Here is a 16538-nt window from a genome sequence, read left to right on the forward strand (position 1 = left end):
CTTTCTCAAAATGCTGGGTATTTATCAACCTCAGCCTCATCAAATGGAGGGACCTGTTTAACTTCCTGACTGGCCACAAACGGTACAACCAGCTCCCTAGAGCCAGATGTTTGCCTCTCAAGGCTTAATTTCTCCATCTCTATCTCAAACTGCCTTTGTCTGTCTCTTTCTCTTTCCCAGCCTCTAATTTAATCTCTCTAATTTCATTTGTTCCAGTTGTAACTGGGTCTCAAGTTTACTTTCAGGAAACCTGATACCTCCTCCTCTAATTCCTCCTTATCTATGTAGTGCTCAGCTATTACCCTCTGAATCTGCACCTTTTTCATAGACGGTTTCACCTCAGTAAGTTATAGATTTTTAGCAACAAGCAACAAGCCATTCTTTTTGGCTTTCCCTAAAGCCCCAGGGTCTGGCGATGCCAGAAATGCATCAACATCCATTGCTGCTAGTTTCCCCACACAAGTCAATCAAAAGTGTAGTAGCCAATGACATTGATAATCAATCAATAAGTTCCAATTTTGTTCATATCGCGGACGAGCCTCCAATTTTGTTACTATTTTGTAACGTACTAGCAGCAAGAGATGACAAATTAAGGGGTTTTAATATTAAAACCACTATATTTATTTACATCTACTCAAAAATATAGAAAATTAAATAAACTACATTCTTAGACAGAAGTTAACAGTGTTATGCGTCTATAGCTCCCTACAGTCAAACTTAGAACCCGTTCTTAACAAATCTTACTCAAGCACAGTCTTAAAGTAGCAGTTCCGGGAGTCCCAGTAATTCATGAAATAAGTGAGAAGTGAGAATTGTGGATTCACAGTGCAGCGACGAGGCAATCAGGACGAATTCCAAAGATTCCACGGCAGAAACGGTTACCAAAGATCCCAGCCGAGGAATACTGTTCCGAAATCCACGAAGAGCGATTTCACAAAGTGACTGTCACGAAATCTACACCCATGAAGGACAGACACGTCTCCACAATGCTCAGTGTGCCGCTGATTAACCCAATCCTTTGGGTATGGGTAAGGACTAGACTTTACCCTTCTTGATTGTGAGCTGTTCCCGGATAGCTCGAAGTCTGCAATCTTCACTCTCTCTCTCTTTCCTTCGACCCCTCCCACATTTCTTTTATACCGTTGGCACACGTCATAAGGTAACGCTCACAGAAACGAAACGATGGACCCCCAGGAAAACGAAAATGGGGACACGTGACGCCCACAGTAAACGAAACTATGGACTCCCAGGAAAACAAAACACATAACACTCCTCAGTCTTAACATTCAAGTATTGTGTCACTGCAACTTCTGCCTTTTACTTCCAGATTCAAATTATTAATAAGTAAGTAACAAATTGTCCTGGAACAAAACCCTGGAGAATTCCACTGTCTGAAGAGAAAACCACACTTTTTATGATTACTCTCTGCTTCTTATGATTTAGCCATATTTTTATGCATTCTGCTGCAGACTCTTATTATATGTTTCACCGAAGTTATTATATACACCTTACAAAATGACTTTTGGAAGGCTACAGTATACCTACCTCAATTAGATTTTTCAACACTCTGTTACCATATTTAGCTTTATTTTATAAATTATCCTTAACGAATTTGTGTTGGCTTTCTCTAATCAGTTCACATTTGTACAAGTGACTGATAATTCTGTCCCTGATCATCAGTCCAAGAATTTTCCCACCACTGAGGTTTAAATGATCTATCGTTCGTCATCATTATTATGTGCTGTGTCATATAATGTACATCATCAATCTCATGACCATGATTGTGCTCAGCAAATTTCTCTACTGAAGTGGTTTGCCATTGCCTTCTTTTGGCAGTGTCTTTATAAGATGGGTGCCTCCAGCCATTATAAATACTCTTCAGAGGTTGTCTGCCTGGCGTCAGTGGTCGCATAACCACTACTTGTGATCTGCACCAGCTGCTCAAATAACCATCCACCACATGGTCCCTTGGCTTCAAGGGGTTAAGCAGGTGCAACACTTTACCCAAGGGTGACCTGCAGGCTAGTGGAGGGAAGGAGCGCCTTACACCTCCTTTAATAGAGGTATCTCCACCCACCACCCTGATCTATACCTATTGCATTTATTCCTAGGAACATATATATAAAATGCTGTAGGAACTCAGCAGGTCAAGCAGCATCAATGGAAAGGAATGAAGAGTCAATGTTTCAGGCTGAGAGCCTTCATCAGGATTCATTATCAATTTATTCCTACCCCTTTTAGAAACATAGAAAACCTACAGCACAATACAGGCCCTTCAGCCCAGAATTGTGATGAACATGTCCTGACCTTAGAAATTACTAGGCTTACCCATAGCCCTCTATTTTACTAAGCTCCATGTACCTATCTAAAAGTCTCTTAAAAGACCCTATCGTATCCACCTCCACCACTGTTGCCGGCAGCCCATTCCACGCACTCACCACTCTCTGAGTAAAAAACTTACCCCAGACATCTCCTCTGTACCTACTCCCCAGAACCTTAAACCTGTGTCCTCTTGTGGCAATCATTTCAGCCCTGGGAAAAAGCCTCTGACTATCCACACAATCAATGCCTCTCATCATCTTTTACACCTCGATCAGGTCATCTCTCATCCTCCGTCACTCTAAGGAGAAACGGCCGAGTTCACTCAACCTATTCTCATAAGACATGCTCCCCAATCCAGGCAACATATTTGTAAATCTCCTCTGCACCCTTTCTATGGCTTCCACACCCTTTCTATGGCTTCCACATCCTTCCTGTAGTGAGGCGACCAGAACTGTGCACAGTATTCCAAGCGTGGTCTGACCAGGGTCCTATATAGCTGCAATATTACCTCTCAGCTCCTAAATTCAATTCCACGATTGATGAAGGCCAATACACCGTATGCCTTCTTAACCACAGAGTCAACCTGCGCAGCTGCTTTGAGCGTCCTATGGACTCATACCCCAAGATCCCTCTCTGATCCTCCACACTGCCAAGAGTCTTACTATTAATACTATAGTTTGCCATCATATTTGACCTACCAAGATGAACCACTTTACACTTATCTGGGTTGAACTCCATCTGCCACTTCTCAGCCCAATTTTGCATCCTATCAATGTCCCGCTGTAACTTCTGACAGCCCTCCACACTATCCACAACACCTCCAACCTTTGTGTCATCAGCAAACTTACTAACCCATCCCTCCACTTCCTCATCCAGGTCATTTATAAAAATCACGAAGAGTAATGGTCCCAAAACAGATCCCTGGTGACCGACCTGCATGCAGAATATGATCTGTTTACAACCACTCTTTGCCTTCTGTGGGCAAGCCAGTTCCGAATCCATAAAGCAATGTCCCCTTGGATCCCATGCCTCCTTACTTTCTTAATAAGCCTTGCATGTGGTACCTTATTAAATGCCTTGCTGAAATTCATATAAACTACATCCACTGCTCTTCCTACATCAATGTGTTGAGTCACATCCTCAAAAAATTCAATCAGGCTCGTAAGGCATGACCTGCCCTTGACAAAGCCATATTGACTACTCCTAATCATAATATACCTCTCCAAGCGCTCATAAATCCTGCCTCTCAGGATCTTCTCCAACAACTTATCAGTCACTGAGGTAAGACTCACTGGTCTATAATTTCCTGGGTTATCTCTACTTCCTTTCTTGAATAAAGGAACAACATCTGCAACCCTCCAATCCTCCGGAACCTCTCCCGTCCCCAGTGATGATGCAAAGTTCATCACCAGAGGCTCAGCAATCTCCTTCCTCGCTTCCCACAGTAGCCTGGGGTACATCTCCTCCGGTCCCGGAAGCTCCAGCACATCCTCTTTCTTAACATCTACATGTTCAAGCTTTTCAGTCCGCTATAAGTCACCCCTACAATTGCCAAGATCTTTTTCCGTAGTGAATACTGAAGCAAAGTAGTCAATAAGTACCTCTGCCATCTCCTCTGGTTCCATACACACTTTTCCACTGTCACACTTGATTGGATCTGTTCTCTCACGTCTTATCCTCTGGTCTTCACATACTTGTAGAATGCCTTGGGGTTTCCTTAATGCTGTCCGTCAAGGCCTTCTCAGGGCTCCTTCTGACCCTATTAATTTCATTCTTAAGCTCCTTCCTGCTGCCCTTATAATCTCCTTGATCTCTATTATTACCTAATTTTTTGAACCTTTCCCAAGCTCTTCTTTTGTTCTTGACTAGATTTACAACAGCCTTTCTACACCATGGTTCCTGTATCTTACCATCCTTTCCCTGTCTCATTGGAACGTACCTATGCAGAACTCCACACAAATATCCCCTGAACATTTGCCACATTTCTTCCGTACGTTTCCCTGAGAACATCTGTTTCTAATTTATGCTTCCAAGTTCTTGCCTAATAGCTTCATATTTCCCCTACTCCAATTAAACGCTTTCCTAACTTGTCTGTTCCTATCCCTCTCCAAAGCTATGTGAATTGTGATCACTATCTCCAAAATGCTCTCTCACTGAGAGATCTGACACCTGACCAGGTTCATTTCTCATCTCTAAAGTCATTTCCATCTCTAATTTTTTTCCAAAAGGGCACCAGACCTATTCCAGTTCAGCTGCTCCTTTTTGTCTCAGCTGCCAACATCCACTGGAAGGGAACCACTTTGATCCACCCCCTACCATGATCAGCACTTTTAGCCATGTTTTAATTTTAGTCTCCCTAATCTGCAGTCCTTAAGATAATTTTACATAGGTCAGGAAATACCTCACTTATGATTCTTGAAGAATTACTCTTAAATTTACGTCCAATACCTATGTGCCCCCCTCCCCCAGAGGACTTACTTTCTTTTTGTTGCTACGGTTATTTCCTGTCAATTTCACATTTCTTTCCAAATTCTCCCACCTAGCACTTCCAAATTCTAGCACTTAGGAAGGAACATATTTATCGTGACTCTCATTTGGCTGCAAAAAAGGCACTCAAGGCACTAAATTACCTGCCCATGCCATTTTCCTATTCTTCTCATGTTTCTTCCCTCTTCCCCTTGAAGTTGATGACCATTCATTAGAATTGGACGACACCTATTTTACAGACAATAACAAATAAATGAGAGTATCTTTCCCAGATTTTACCTTTGCTTTAGGTGTTTCAGATCTGTTTCTTTAACCTGCAAGTCAATTCTGTCCTTCTCCTGAGGGCCACCAGGTGCAGTGTCAAACATGGGCTCTGTCTGAGTGCCAAAGAAAAGCAAAACTGTAAGGAGGGGTTAACAAGGACAATAAAGCACCCTAAATGTCACTGCACAACAGCAAGGTAAGGTACATCATACCAGTGCACAGTGAATATAAGACATCTTGTAGTCTTACATAGGATAATAAATACACAAGACGTTGTTTCAGGGCTGAACCTAAACTAAAAATTAAAGAGATTTGATATGACAGATACCTTGGTCTGAATTACAGATAAGAGTTAAAGCTATTGAATAGCTTGGATACGAAGTAACAGATCTACAAGCCAGAAGCTAACAGGTTTGGGAAAGGGTATGGATCAAATTTGCAACAAGACATACCCTGAAGAAAATTATACACTGGAACCCTCCCCAGGATTCATTTATCAAACAATAACCATCACAATGCATCCTCCCTTCACCCACCTTCTCCTCGGCCAGCAGCTGGTGTTCAAGGGTGGCATGATGCAACTGTAACTCATTCAGTCGCTGCTGCGTGTCACGCAGGTTCTGTGTTGTGGCCCGTACCTGGGCAGAGAGAGCAATCTTCTCTTCAAACACCACGGACATCTGCAGATTACAAGGGGTAAGACGGGATAGAAAGAGAAAGTGCACATATCAGTCTCTCAGTCGCTCCACGCCACTGAAACTGGCATAAGCACTGGCCTGATGCGCCACAAGGCTCGTGACAGACTTTAATCTTAATCTTTAATCTAGCTAAAAAATTCCTCCTTACCTCTGTTCTAAATGGTCGCCTCTCAATTTTGAGGCTATCCCTCCCCCTATTAAATAAAAAAAAGAAAAAAAAATTTTGAGGCTGTGCCCTCTAGTTCTGGATATCCCCTCCATAGGAAAATTCCTCTCCATATCAACCCTATCTAGTTCTTTCAACATTTGGTAAGTTTCAATGAAATCCCCCGCATTCTTCTAATTTCCAGTGAGTACAGGCCCCAACCTGCCAAACGCTACTCATTTGTTAACCCTTTCATTCCCAGAATCATCCTCATGAACCTCCTCTGGACTCCCTCCAATGAAAATACATCCTTTCTGAGATCTGAGATATGGGGAACCAAACTGTTCACAATACTCTAAGTGTAGCCTGACTAATATCTTATAAAGGCTCAGCATTATCTGCTTGCTTTTGTATTCTATTCCCCTTGAAATAAGTGCCAACATCACATTTGTCCTTTTACCACAGACTCAACCCGTAAATTAACCTTCTGGGAGTCTTGCGCGAGTACTCCCAAGTCCTTCTGCACCTCTGATCTTTAAATTTTCTCCCTATTTAGATATTAGTCCACACTATTGTTCCTTTTACCAAAAGCATTATCATACATTTCCCAACACTTTATTCCATCTGCCACTTTTTTGCTCATTCTTTCAATTCTTCCTCGTCAGCCCCACTCTCCAGCCTTCTCCCTGTAACCTTTGATGCCATGGCCAAACAAGAAACCATCAAGCTCTTCCTTAAACACAGCCAACTACCTGGCCTTCGCAGCTGCCTGTGGTAACAAATTCCACAAATTCACCACCTTCTGGCTAAAGAAATTTCTCCACATCTCTGTCTTAAATGGACACCCTCTATCCTAAGGCTGTGACCCCTTGTCCTAGACTCCCCCATCTAGGGAAAATATCCTTTCCACATCTACTTTGTAGAGTCCTTTCAATGTTCGATAGGTATCAATGAGATCCGCTCTCATCCTCCTAAATTCCAGCGAGTACAGACCCATCAAACATTCCTCATATGATAACCCTTTCATTCCTGGAATCATCCTTGTGAACCTCCTCTGAAACCTTTCCAATGCCAGCACATCATTTCTTAAATGAGGACCCTAAAACTGTTCATAATACTGAAAGTGTGGCCTCACCAGTGCCTTACTAACCCTCAGCATCACATCCCACCCCTTGTATTCTAGACCTTTTGAAATCAATGCTAACAATGCCATTACCTTCCTCACCACCAACTCTACCTGCAAGTTAACCTTTAGGGTGTTCTGTACAAGGGCTCCCAAGTTCCTTTGCATCTCACATTTTTGGATTTTCTCCCCTTTTAGAAACTGCACATTTATTTCTACTACCAAAGTGCATGATCATGCATTTTTCGACATTCTATTTCAGTTGCTACTTTTTGGCCTATTCTCTTAACCTGTCTAAGACTTTCTGCAGTCTACCTGTTTCCTCAACAGTACCTGCCCTCCACCAATCTTCATACCATCTGCAAACTTGGCATCAAAGCCATCTATTCCATCATCTAAACCATTTATATACAGCATAAAAGAAGTGGTCCCAACACCAACCCCTGCGGAACACCAATAGTCACAGAAAAGGATCCTTTTATTCCCACACGCTGCCTCCTAACTATCAGCCAATGCTCTAACCATGTCAGTAACTTTCCCGTAATACCATGGGCTCTTAACTTAGTAAGCAGCCTCACATGTGGCGCCTTGTCAAAGATCTTCTGAACGTCAAAATATACAACATCCACTGCATCCCCTTTATCTATCCTACTTGTAATCTCCTCAAAGAATTCCAAAAGGTTCATCAGGCAAGATTTTCCCTTAAGAAAACCATGCTCACTTTGTCCTATCTTGTCTTGTATACAAGTCACCCGGACCAGATGAACTGCACTCCTAGGGTCCTGACAGAGGTAGCGTTAGAGATTGTGGAGGCATTGGTAATGAACTTTCAAGAATCATTGGCTCTGGTATTGTTCCGGAAAATTGCAAATGTCACTCCACTCTTTAAGAGCGGAGGGGGCAGCTTTATAGACCAGTTTGCCTGACCTCAGAGGTTAGGGAGATGTTGGAGTTAATTGTTACGGATGAAGTTATTGAGTACTTGGTGACAGGACAAGATAGGACAAAATCAGCATGGTTTTGGGCTCCTTATCTAAGAAAAGAAGTGCTGGCATTTGAGGGAATTCACAAGGATGATTTCGGGAATGAAAAGGTAATCATATGAGGAATATTTGATGGCTCTGGGCTTGTACTTATAGGAATTTAGAAGGATTGGGGGGGGATCTCACTGAAACCTTTCGACTGTTGAAAGGACTAGACAGAGTAGATGTGGAAAGGATGTTTCCCAACGTGGGGGAGCCTCAGGTTAGAGGGGCATACGTTTAAAACAGAGATGTGAGGAAATTTCTTTAGCCAGAGGTTGGTGAATTTGTGGAATTTGTTACCATAGGCAGCTAAGGAGGCCAGGTCATTGGGTGTACTTAAGGCAGAGATTGATAGGTCCTTGATTGGCCACAGCATCAAAGGTTGCGGGGAGAAAGCTGGGGATTGGGGCTGGAGGGAGTGTAAAGGATCAGCCATGATTGAATGGCAGAACAGACTTGATGGGCCAAATGGCCTAATTCTGCTCCTATGTCTTATGATCTTAAGTACCAGAAGTTCCAAATAAACCCGTAGGCTGAAGAAAGCATAAATAACACCAGATTTATGCTAAATGGTGCACATAATTTAAAATTAACAGTTCATCCTGAATTTTGAGATGGATTTCCCATTTCCTCTCTCCAGTTTGAGGTTAGGATCTTCCAACGTAGATGGGAAAGTTCCCATTGTACTAAAAGGCTGGGCTGGCTCAGTGAAAAGTTCTCATATGTAACCTGTGCTCCACGCTCACCTTGCTGTTCAGTTTCTGGATACGAAGCTCCTTCTGATGCAGCTCTTTTAGGCTGTCATTCAGCTGGTCCTTCAGCTGCCTGTTCTCACTCTGCAGGTCTTCCTTCAGAGACTCGTCCCGGTCAGTTGCTTCCGCAGGTCCCTGTTTGACAAATGCAACATTCTGTTCACTAGTGAGGCTCTGAATCACCAGTCTCAGTCTGGCTTGTTCTCCCAAGAGTCGAGATTATTAGCATAAAGTCACACCTTTCAAAGACAGGCAAAGTAAACTGTCGTGACCTCCACTTTTTTGGACTCATCCTCCCCGAATAATGACAAGGTCTCTTTCCCCTTTGGGAAGGATTGGACCACGGTAGGCTAGCAATCCATAGGAACCTGCTGTTTTTTCAGCACTAACTCCAAGAGATCACACACCACACATCCAGGCAGTGAGGGTCAACATGGCCACCAAGGCACAGCAGTCCTTCCCCAGCATGGAGCTATTGGAGTTTGATCAGACTGACTCATATGACTTCGGAAACATGGCACTTCCATACTGCAGCGCAGTCCAGGGATTGATGTCAGAACAGCCAGCCTGTTCTTTATTCCCTCAGTATGGCACCTGACAAAATACTACACAGAAAGCTGGTCCCAAACACTACAGCCCAAGGCAAATTGGCCCAAAACTAGCTTGGTTACGGTAGACAGCTGTTGATAGTTGAGGCTTGCTTTTGTGATTTAGCCTGTGACCAGCAAAGGAGATTCACTAGAATGTTGCTTGTGAAGAAATGTTTCAATGAGGATTGCCTAAGTATGTTTTCTTTGGAGTGGAAATGTCTGAGGAAGCAATCTGATACAAGTGCACAATAACTTTGAGGGGCATATCAAGGATAAAGAGAAGCAAACTTCTCCACATAACAGAAAGACATGAGTTTAAGGAAGGAGTAAAAGATTTACAGGGGATACAAGAAGAATTTATTTCCCCACGAAGGAAGTGATTGCATTTGGAACAAACTGCTTGAGCGGGTAGTAGAAGTAGAGTCTCTAAAAACATTTAATAAGTACCTCAGTGAGCCAAAGCATACAAGGCTACAGATCAAGTGCTGCTAAATGGCATTAATATAGATAAGTACTTGATAGTCAGTGCAGACAGTGTGGGCCAAACAGGGCTGTATGACTCCATGGTATAAAGGTGGGGAAATAACTTATTTCCCAGGCCAGCATCAGTTAGCAGACTAAGAAAGGTTAACCCCTGGCTGGTACCTGCTGCATCAACTTCAGCCTCATCTCCTGGCACATGCTCTGAAGCTCGTGGATCTGTTTGTCCTTATCCGATACAGCAATCAGATACTGTTCCTTTAGCCTCTCACTCTGTGCAGCAAAAGACATTTTCTCAAACCTGAAACACATAGCAATGGAATTTCATACATGGGATAAAATCCATGAAACTGGTTAAGTCTGATCCTTTCTTTCAATGGTATCTATTGGTTGTCCATTCTTTCACCGTCTATGGATATTCACAGTATAAAATACCAGGCAGCAGGCAGCTGGCCGCTGGTATACTGGCATCAGCACCAGGCTTTGAGTCAAAGGATCCCGAGTTCAAATCTGGCTGGCTGTTTGCATGCTTTCCATCCATGCTGGGTTGAGTGTCAAGCCAGCAACTCGGCCTTGTAAAAAAACAGTCAAATGCTACGGAAACGGCAAAAATGCCGCCTGATGTGCCATAAGGCGTAAAAAGGGCATAAAACAACAAAATAGCAGGCATCTGCTTATACAATAGTTCAATGCACTTTAAAATAACACTGTGGATATTGAAGAAAATCCCGGGAGGACTAAATACAATGCACACATTTCAAAGCAGCATCAAACATTATGGCAACAGAATGAGATATTTAGTCCAACTCAAGCTGACCAAACACTCCTCCTCAAGTAAGATAACCATAGGTAGATATCTTGTTGCTCAGGCCTACGATTTTACTGTCACAAAAAAACCAAAAGTGTGAGACAGCTAGAAGCAGCATCACAAATGAAAGGAGGAAACAATCAAATAATTACCTTAGGTGTCCCAATTCTTCTTGGCAGGTACTATATTCCTGCTTCAGTTGCTCTTGCGTTACTTCGTAATTAGCTATCTGGTGCTTTTGGCTTTCCAGCTGAGCCTGGAGCTGTGATATTTCAGCCGTCTCCTCCCCAATTCTCATATACTGTTGCTGAAGACTTTTCAATTCCTTCAGCTGCAGTCAAAATCAGGGAAAGTGGAACAAAAAACATTGCAGAGGAGGGTTAGGTGTCAGAGTGGAGGTGACCAACACAATGTTAGGACTATGACATCTTGGGACAGGCCAAGAAGTGAAGCAGAATGCATGTCCCCAGCATTGTACAGAGGTACATTGCAAGGGTAGGTAAGACATTCCAGGGTTTTGGCAATATAGGGCAACATCATCCCTTTGGCTTGTAAATTTTACGAGTCCAAGTTTCCATCTAGCTGGTTTCTCTCCTATTATTCTCAGGCACGGTGGTTAGTTTTTAGGAGTTTTTTTCAATATAACGTGGTGGAGGGGAAAAGCACGTCAAGTTTATGTCAGGAAATCCACATCTTTTTTTAGGTTTTATTGGAAAAACAATGAAAAGATTTCCACCACCTTCTCAGAACAATGAGGGATGAAAAATAATGAATAGCTTTGCCAAAGAACCCCAACTCCACAGAATTTTTAAGAAATATTTCACAGCAACTCCCAAACATTTACAGATACATTTAAGTGATAATCTAAACAACAATTACAGATGCTTTAAAACTAAAATGAAAACAAAATGCTGGAAATACAGGTAGCACCTGCGGGGAAAGGAACAGAGTTAACATTTCAGGTTGAAGAGCGTGTGCCAGGAGGTGAGGCCGAAGACCTGAAATATTGCAAACACGAGGAAATCTGCAGATGCTGGAATTTCAAGCAACACACATAAGAATTGCTGGTGAACGCAGCAGGCCAGGCAGCATCTATAAGAAGAGGTACAGTCGACATTTTGGGCCGAGACCCTTTGTCAGGACTAATTGAGAGAAGAGATAGAAAGAGATTTGAAAGTGGGAGGGGGAGGGGGAGATCCGAAATGATAGGCGAAGACAGGAGGGGGAAGGGATAGAGCTAAGAGCTGGAAAGTTGATTGGCAAAAGGGATACGAGAGGATCATGGGACAGGAGGCCAAGGGAGAAAGAAATATTGATTGCCTTCTCACAAATGTGGCCTCACCTGCTGAGTATTTCCAGCATTTCTATTTTTATATTACAAGTACAGTGGATTCCAGTTAATTAGGCCATCTGTTAATCGATGCAGCTGCTTTTTTGGGACTACTCTTAAAGATCAAAACGAATCAAGAAAAGAGCCAGGGTTCCCTTCGGCTATTTGGGACAGGAGACTGTTGCCAAACAGTTTCTAACTAGCCACCCGTTGTGTGCATTTGTATGGCTATTAAGACACTACACTGTGCTTAGAGCAAACAGTTTTTAAATAGCATCAGTTGTGTGTGTTTGTGTTCGAAAAACAGTGATTTTTGTCACTGATAGTTGGTGAGGAATAAGCAGCAAGACAATTCAGAATTGTTATACTCATTGTGGTTTCAAGCATTCAGGCTTGGAGATGCCAGAAATGGCCAGGAATGAAAGTGAAGCAATTTCACTACTTCAACAAGTTAGGAACAAAGAAAAATTTGAAGGTATTGACAATCATCTTGAATGTTACAATAAAAAATGAAGATTTGGAGGATGCAATTGTCAAAGGCATTGTATGAAGGCAGTTCATTAATCTGCACTAGGGGCTGCAGTGACTTTGTTCATTTACAGTCAATCAAAAGAAGACAGCAGTGTACACTGGATGAATTCCTCAGTCGATAACTATTATAAAACGTTAAGATATACCAGCAGAATTAGACCATTTGGCCCATTGAGTAGGCTCCACCATTTCTTCATGGCTGATCCAATTTCCTGCCTTCTCCATGTATCCCTTCATGCCCTGACCAATTATGAACTAACACCAAATTTTATAATACTATAGTGGCATTGGTAGTGTTCTAATTCGTTCTGTATTTCAGTTAAAAGTTATTCAAATACATATTTTGTTACTGAGTTAAAAGGTAGTTTATCTTTTCATACCTTTTTAATTATTTGCATGAAACTTCAGCTAATGTACAGCAAATGGCTATGTGGAGGAGGTATTTAATCACAAGGATGAAATTTTAAAATTATAGCACTACTGGTCAGGAAACAGTCAGGAAGCTGAAGAGAGTAATAGGTGAAGGAATAATAATAAATTGGGATATGTACAGTTGAGCTCTGGACTCAACCAAAGTGAGGACAGCAGCTGAAAAGCAAATAGATAACGTACAATTTGAAAATCTGGGACATTTAAAGTTGAGTGTGACAGAAATCATAGTTACCAGTCTATCTCGATCATTCTGCAATGAAGACAGAGCATTTTTCAAGCTCTGCACCTCGCCTGGATTTGAAGAGGATGTCTGCTTTACTTCATGAACCTTTTTGGTTTTGGCCACTTCATCTATCAGTCTGTCCCTCTCATCCTGTAGTGTCATCACAGTCTTGGAAAATGATTTTAACTGAGTGGCTGAATTTTCCAGTTCCAAGGTTAATTCGTTGACAACTTGCTGTTTAGAAGTAAGTTCTGTGTTCATTTCATCAATGCGGGCCAACAGGCTGTCTTCAATGGTATTGTTCTTCCAAGCAGACAACTCTGTGGAGAGCCGGTTGTTCTCCTCCACCAATTCCGAACATTGGGATTTGGATTGGGATTGCTCCTGGTACAATTCTTCACTCTTGTTCCTCTCCACCTCTAAATCAGACATGTATTTGCTCTGCAACTTCTCAAGTTGGACCAGGAGATCATCTCGGTCGTCTTGCAAGGAACTCATGGCTTTTCCAAAAGACCGGTTCTGCCCCTGGAGTTGGTCAATGTTTTCTATTGCTTCTCGCAATCTCTGCTCAGTCTCCATCAGGTCCTTTGCCAGTTCAGCCACTCTTTCTTCTGCCGTCTCTGTTTCATTTCTCATGATGCCTGCACTATGGCGCAAATTCTCGAGTTCCTTCTCATATTTGGCTTCGGTGTCAATGAGTTTATGCCTTGTTTCTTCTTCAACCTCTACTCTTTTCAGCTCAAGCTCAGCTACTTTTTTCTGAGCAGAGGAGAGATCGGTGGTCAGTTTCTCCACGTCCATTAACTTTTCATCCAGTTGCTTCTGAAGCATCTGAACAGGCCCACCATTTGTTAAATTTTCTACTTCATTCTTCAGTTCATCAGTGATTTTCTCAGCTAACTGTAACTGTTCAGTTTGTTTCTGCCTCTCTTCTTTCAGTATTTCATTTTCCTGCTCAAGTTCTTTTGACCTTGTCTCCATAATAGCTTTCTCATTTTCCAATGCCCTGATTTTCTCGAGTTGGGTTTTTTGTAACTGTTTGTGCTGAGAATCTTTCAGTAAAATAACTTGATTGAGATCTTCCCTGTATCTCACAAGCTGTGCATTGAGTTTGGCATTTTCTGAATTCAGATCATCCCTCTGTCCTTGTTGGCTCCTGAATTCATTCTTCAGTTTGTTGTTCTCAGTGGCAGCCTCCTGAATCAGCTGATCTTTCTCGACAATCAGATCGATGTGCCTTTGCTCCAGCTGCTTGTAGTCACTCAGCACTCTCTCCCGGTCATTCTGGAGAGATGCCATGGACTTTGTTAGTGACTCCAGCTTTACTTTGTTCTGCTTTAATTCCTCCTCAGTTTGCCTCAACTTTGCATCCAGATCTTCAGTTTCCTGCTGCAGTTTTCTGATTGCTTGCTCTCCTTCTAATTTCTCCTTTGCTAACTGTTGAACCTGCCTCTCCCAGTCCCCTCGTTCTTCAGCATGTTGTTGCTGGGCTTCAGCTATGGCACTGACAACAGCCTCCTCTTTCTCTGCCAACAGTGTAACAATCTTTTCTTCCTTTTCTCCAGTCTCTTCATGGAGCTTCTCCGTTAACGCTTTGGAGTTTTGGAGATCGGACTTGAGTTGTTCACAGGTTAGCATATAGTTCTGTACCTCTGCCTCTCGCTTGCTCAGGTTTTTCTCAAGGTCCCCCTTGGTCACTTCTGATTTCTCCAGAGAATTGTTCAAATCAGCAATCTGTCCTTTTAGACTCTTAGTTTCTTCTGATAACTTCAATAGCTCATTCTGAGAATCCTTGTGCAGCTTCTGGAATTCCTCTGATCTTGAGAAGAGTTGTCTGTTTTCTTCCTGAACTTTTTGCATCATTTGCCTCCAATTCTCTTCTTCAGTCTTGAACTTTGACTCCCATTCCTGCTCACTGTGCTCCATCCTAGAAAAAGGATTCACAATACAATAATTACAGAAAATACTAGCAACAGTCAGGAATTCAGGGGCATCTATGGGGAGAGCACACAAGGGTGCATGAGTTAATGTTTTAGGTCAATGATGATAAAAGATAAAAGGTCATCAGCCTAGACATTTTCAGTTAAGCCCAGTTTACCCTCAAACTTTTCCAAAAATCATTTGCCCAAGAGAAGCAAAAATGCAGAGATCTAGAAACACAAAAGAATGTGAAATTCCAGATCATTATGAATTGCTTGTTAGGTTAAAAGAAGGGTTTAAAAATCACTGCCACTGTGCAATCTGATATTTAATTTGTGACGTACAGTTAAATAAACAGTTTGAGATTGATTGGAAAATGCCAACTCTATTTAATTTGATATGAACTGCACATCCAAAACAAAATCAATTGATATCAACCCTAATTCAGAGCAATTCTGCCAAATACACCTTCTTATTGTACGAGACTTGTTCTTATTTTCCCACTCCTCTTCCTTGATCTCCAGGTATCAAATAGGATACATTCCCAACTAAATGTTCTTCTTCTTGCAATTTATCTTTAATAACATACACAAAATGCTGGAGAAATTCAGCAGGTTAGGAATGGGGAGTCCTTTGCAATCCTGAAGAAGGGTCTCTGCCAGAAATGTCAAGTTCTTGTTCATTTCCATAGATACTGCCAATCCTGCCGAGTTCCTCTAGCATTTTGCTTATGTTGCTTTGGATTTGCAGCATCTGAAGGTTTTCTTGCATTTATCTTTAATAAACTGTAACCTGATAACTCAGTCTTTATAATCAAAGATACAATGAACATCCTTCAAAAGAAAAGATATATGGGGTGGGGGTGGGGTGGGAATTAAATACCATTTTTGTATCACTGCTGAAGTGGATTATCTGCATATTTACGAAGGGAGTGGCTGTCGATAGTGGATGCGCATTTGTATAACTCTTACACTCCAGAGAAGTACCAAATTATAAAACTGCCAATTTGATACCCTGATTCAAAGAAGGTAGAAGACACAAGATTCTTGGGGAGTTTGACAGTAAATTGGGGGAAGGTGGGACAGTCTAGGAGTGGAGGGCATTTAAGGCCACAGAATTTCTTCTCTCTTTGCCTTAAAGCTATGGAGTTTCTATCATTGAATATATTCAAAGCTGACAGATTTGTAATCAGCAAGAAAATCAAGGCATGTGGGGATAAGATGGAAAAGTGCATTTGAGGAACATTGGATCGGTCATGACTACACTCAAAGGGCCAATTCCTGTTCCTACTTCTTATGGTCTTAACTGTAATTATGGTAGTCAAACCTACTTCATCTCCCCTAACAGATCCACAGAGATACAGGAAATCTTGTCATTGTTCCTCTTAATGAGATCAGTTAAAACAACC

The 16538-nt window shown here is 42.0% G+C and overlaps 1 protein-coding gene across 1 annotated transcript in view; it reads right to left on the reverse strand.

Moving 5' to 3' along the window:
- The window catches only part of LOC140186876 (golgin subfamily B member 1-like), a 109552-nt gene that overhangs the window by 11147 nt on the left and 81867 nt on the right, over window positions 1-16538 (reverse strand). The window contains exons 15-20 of the mRNA XM_072241581.1: window positions 13220-15137; window positions 10847-11025; window positions 10052-10187; window positions 8811-8951; window positions 5610-5753; window positions 5089-5186 (exon numbers count right to left, since the gene is read on the reverse strand). Coding sequence (XP_072097682.1) covers window positions 5089-5186; window positions 5610-5753; window positions 8811-8951; window positions 10052-10187; window positions 10847-11025; window positions 13220-15137 — 2616 coding nt within the window. The remainder of the gene's footprint in view (window positions 1-5088; window positions 5187-5609; window positions 5754-8810; window positions 8952-10051; window positions 10188-10846; window positions 11026-13219; window positions 15138-16538) is intronic.

The sequence above is a fragment of the Mobula birostris genome, chromosome 23, assembly GCF_030028105.1.
Source record: "Mobula birostris isolate sMobBir1 chromosome 23, sMobBir1.hap1, whole genome shotgun sequence".
Lineage (NCBI taxonomy): Eukaryota > Metazoa > Chordata > Chondrichthyes > Myliobatiformes > Myliobatidae > Mobula > Mobula birostris.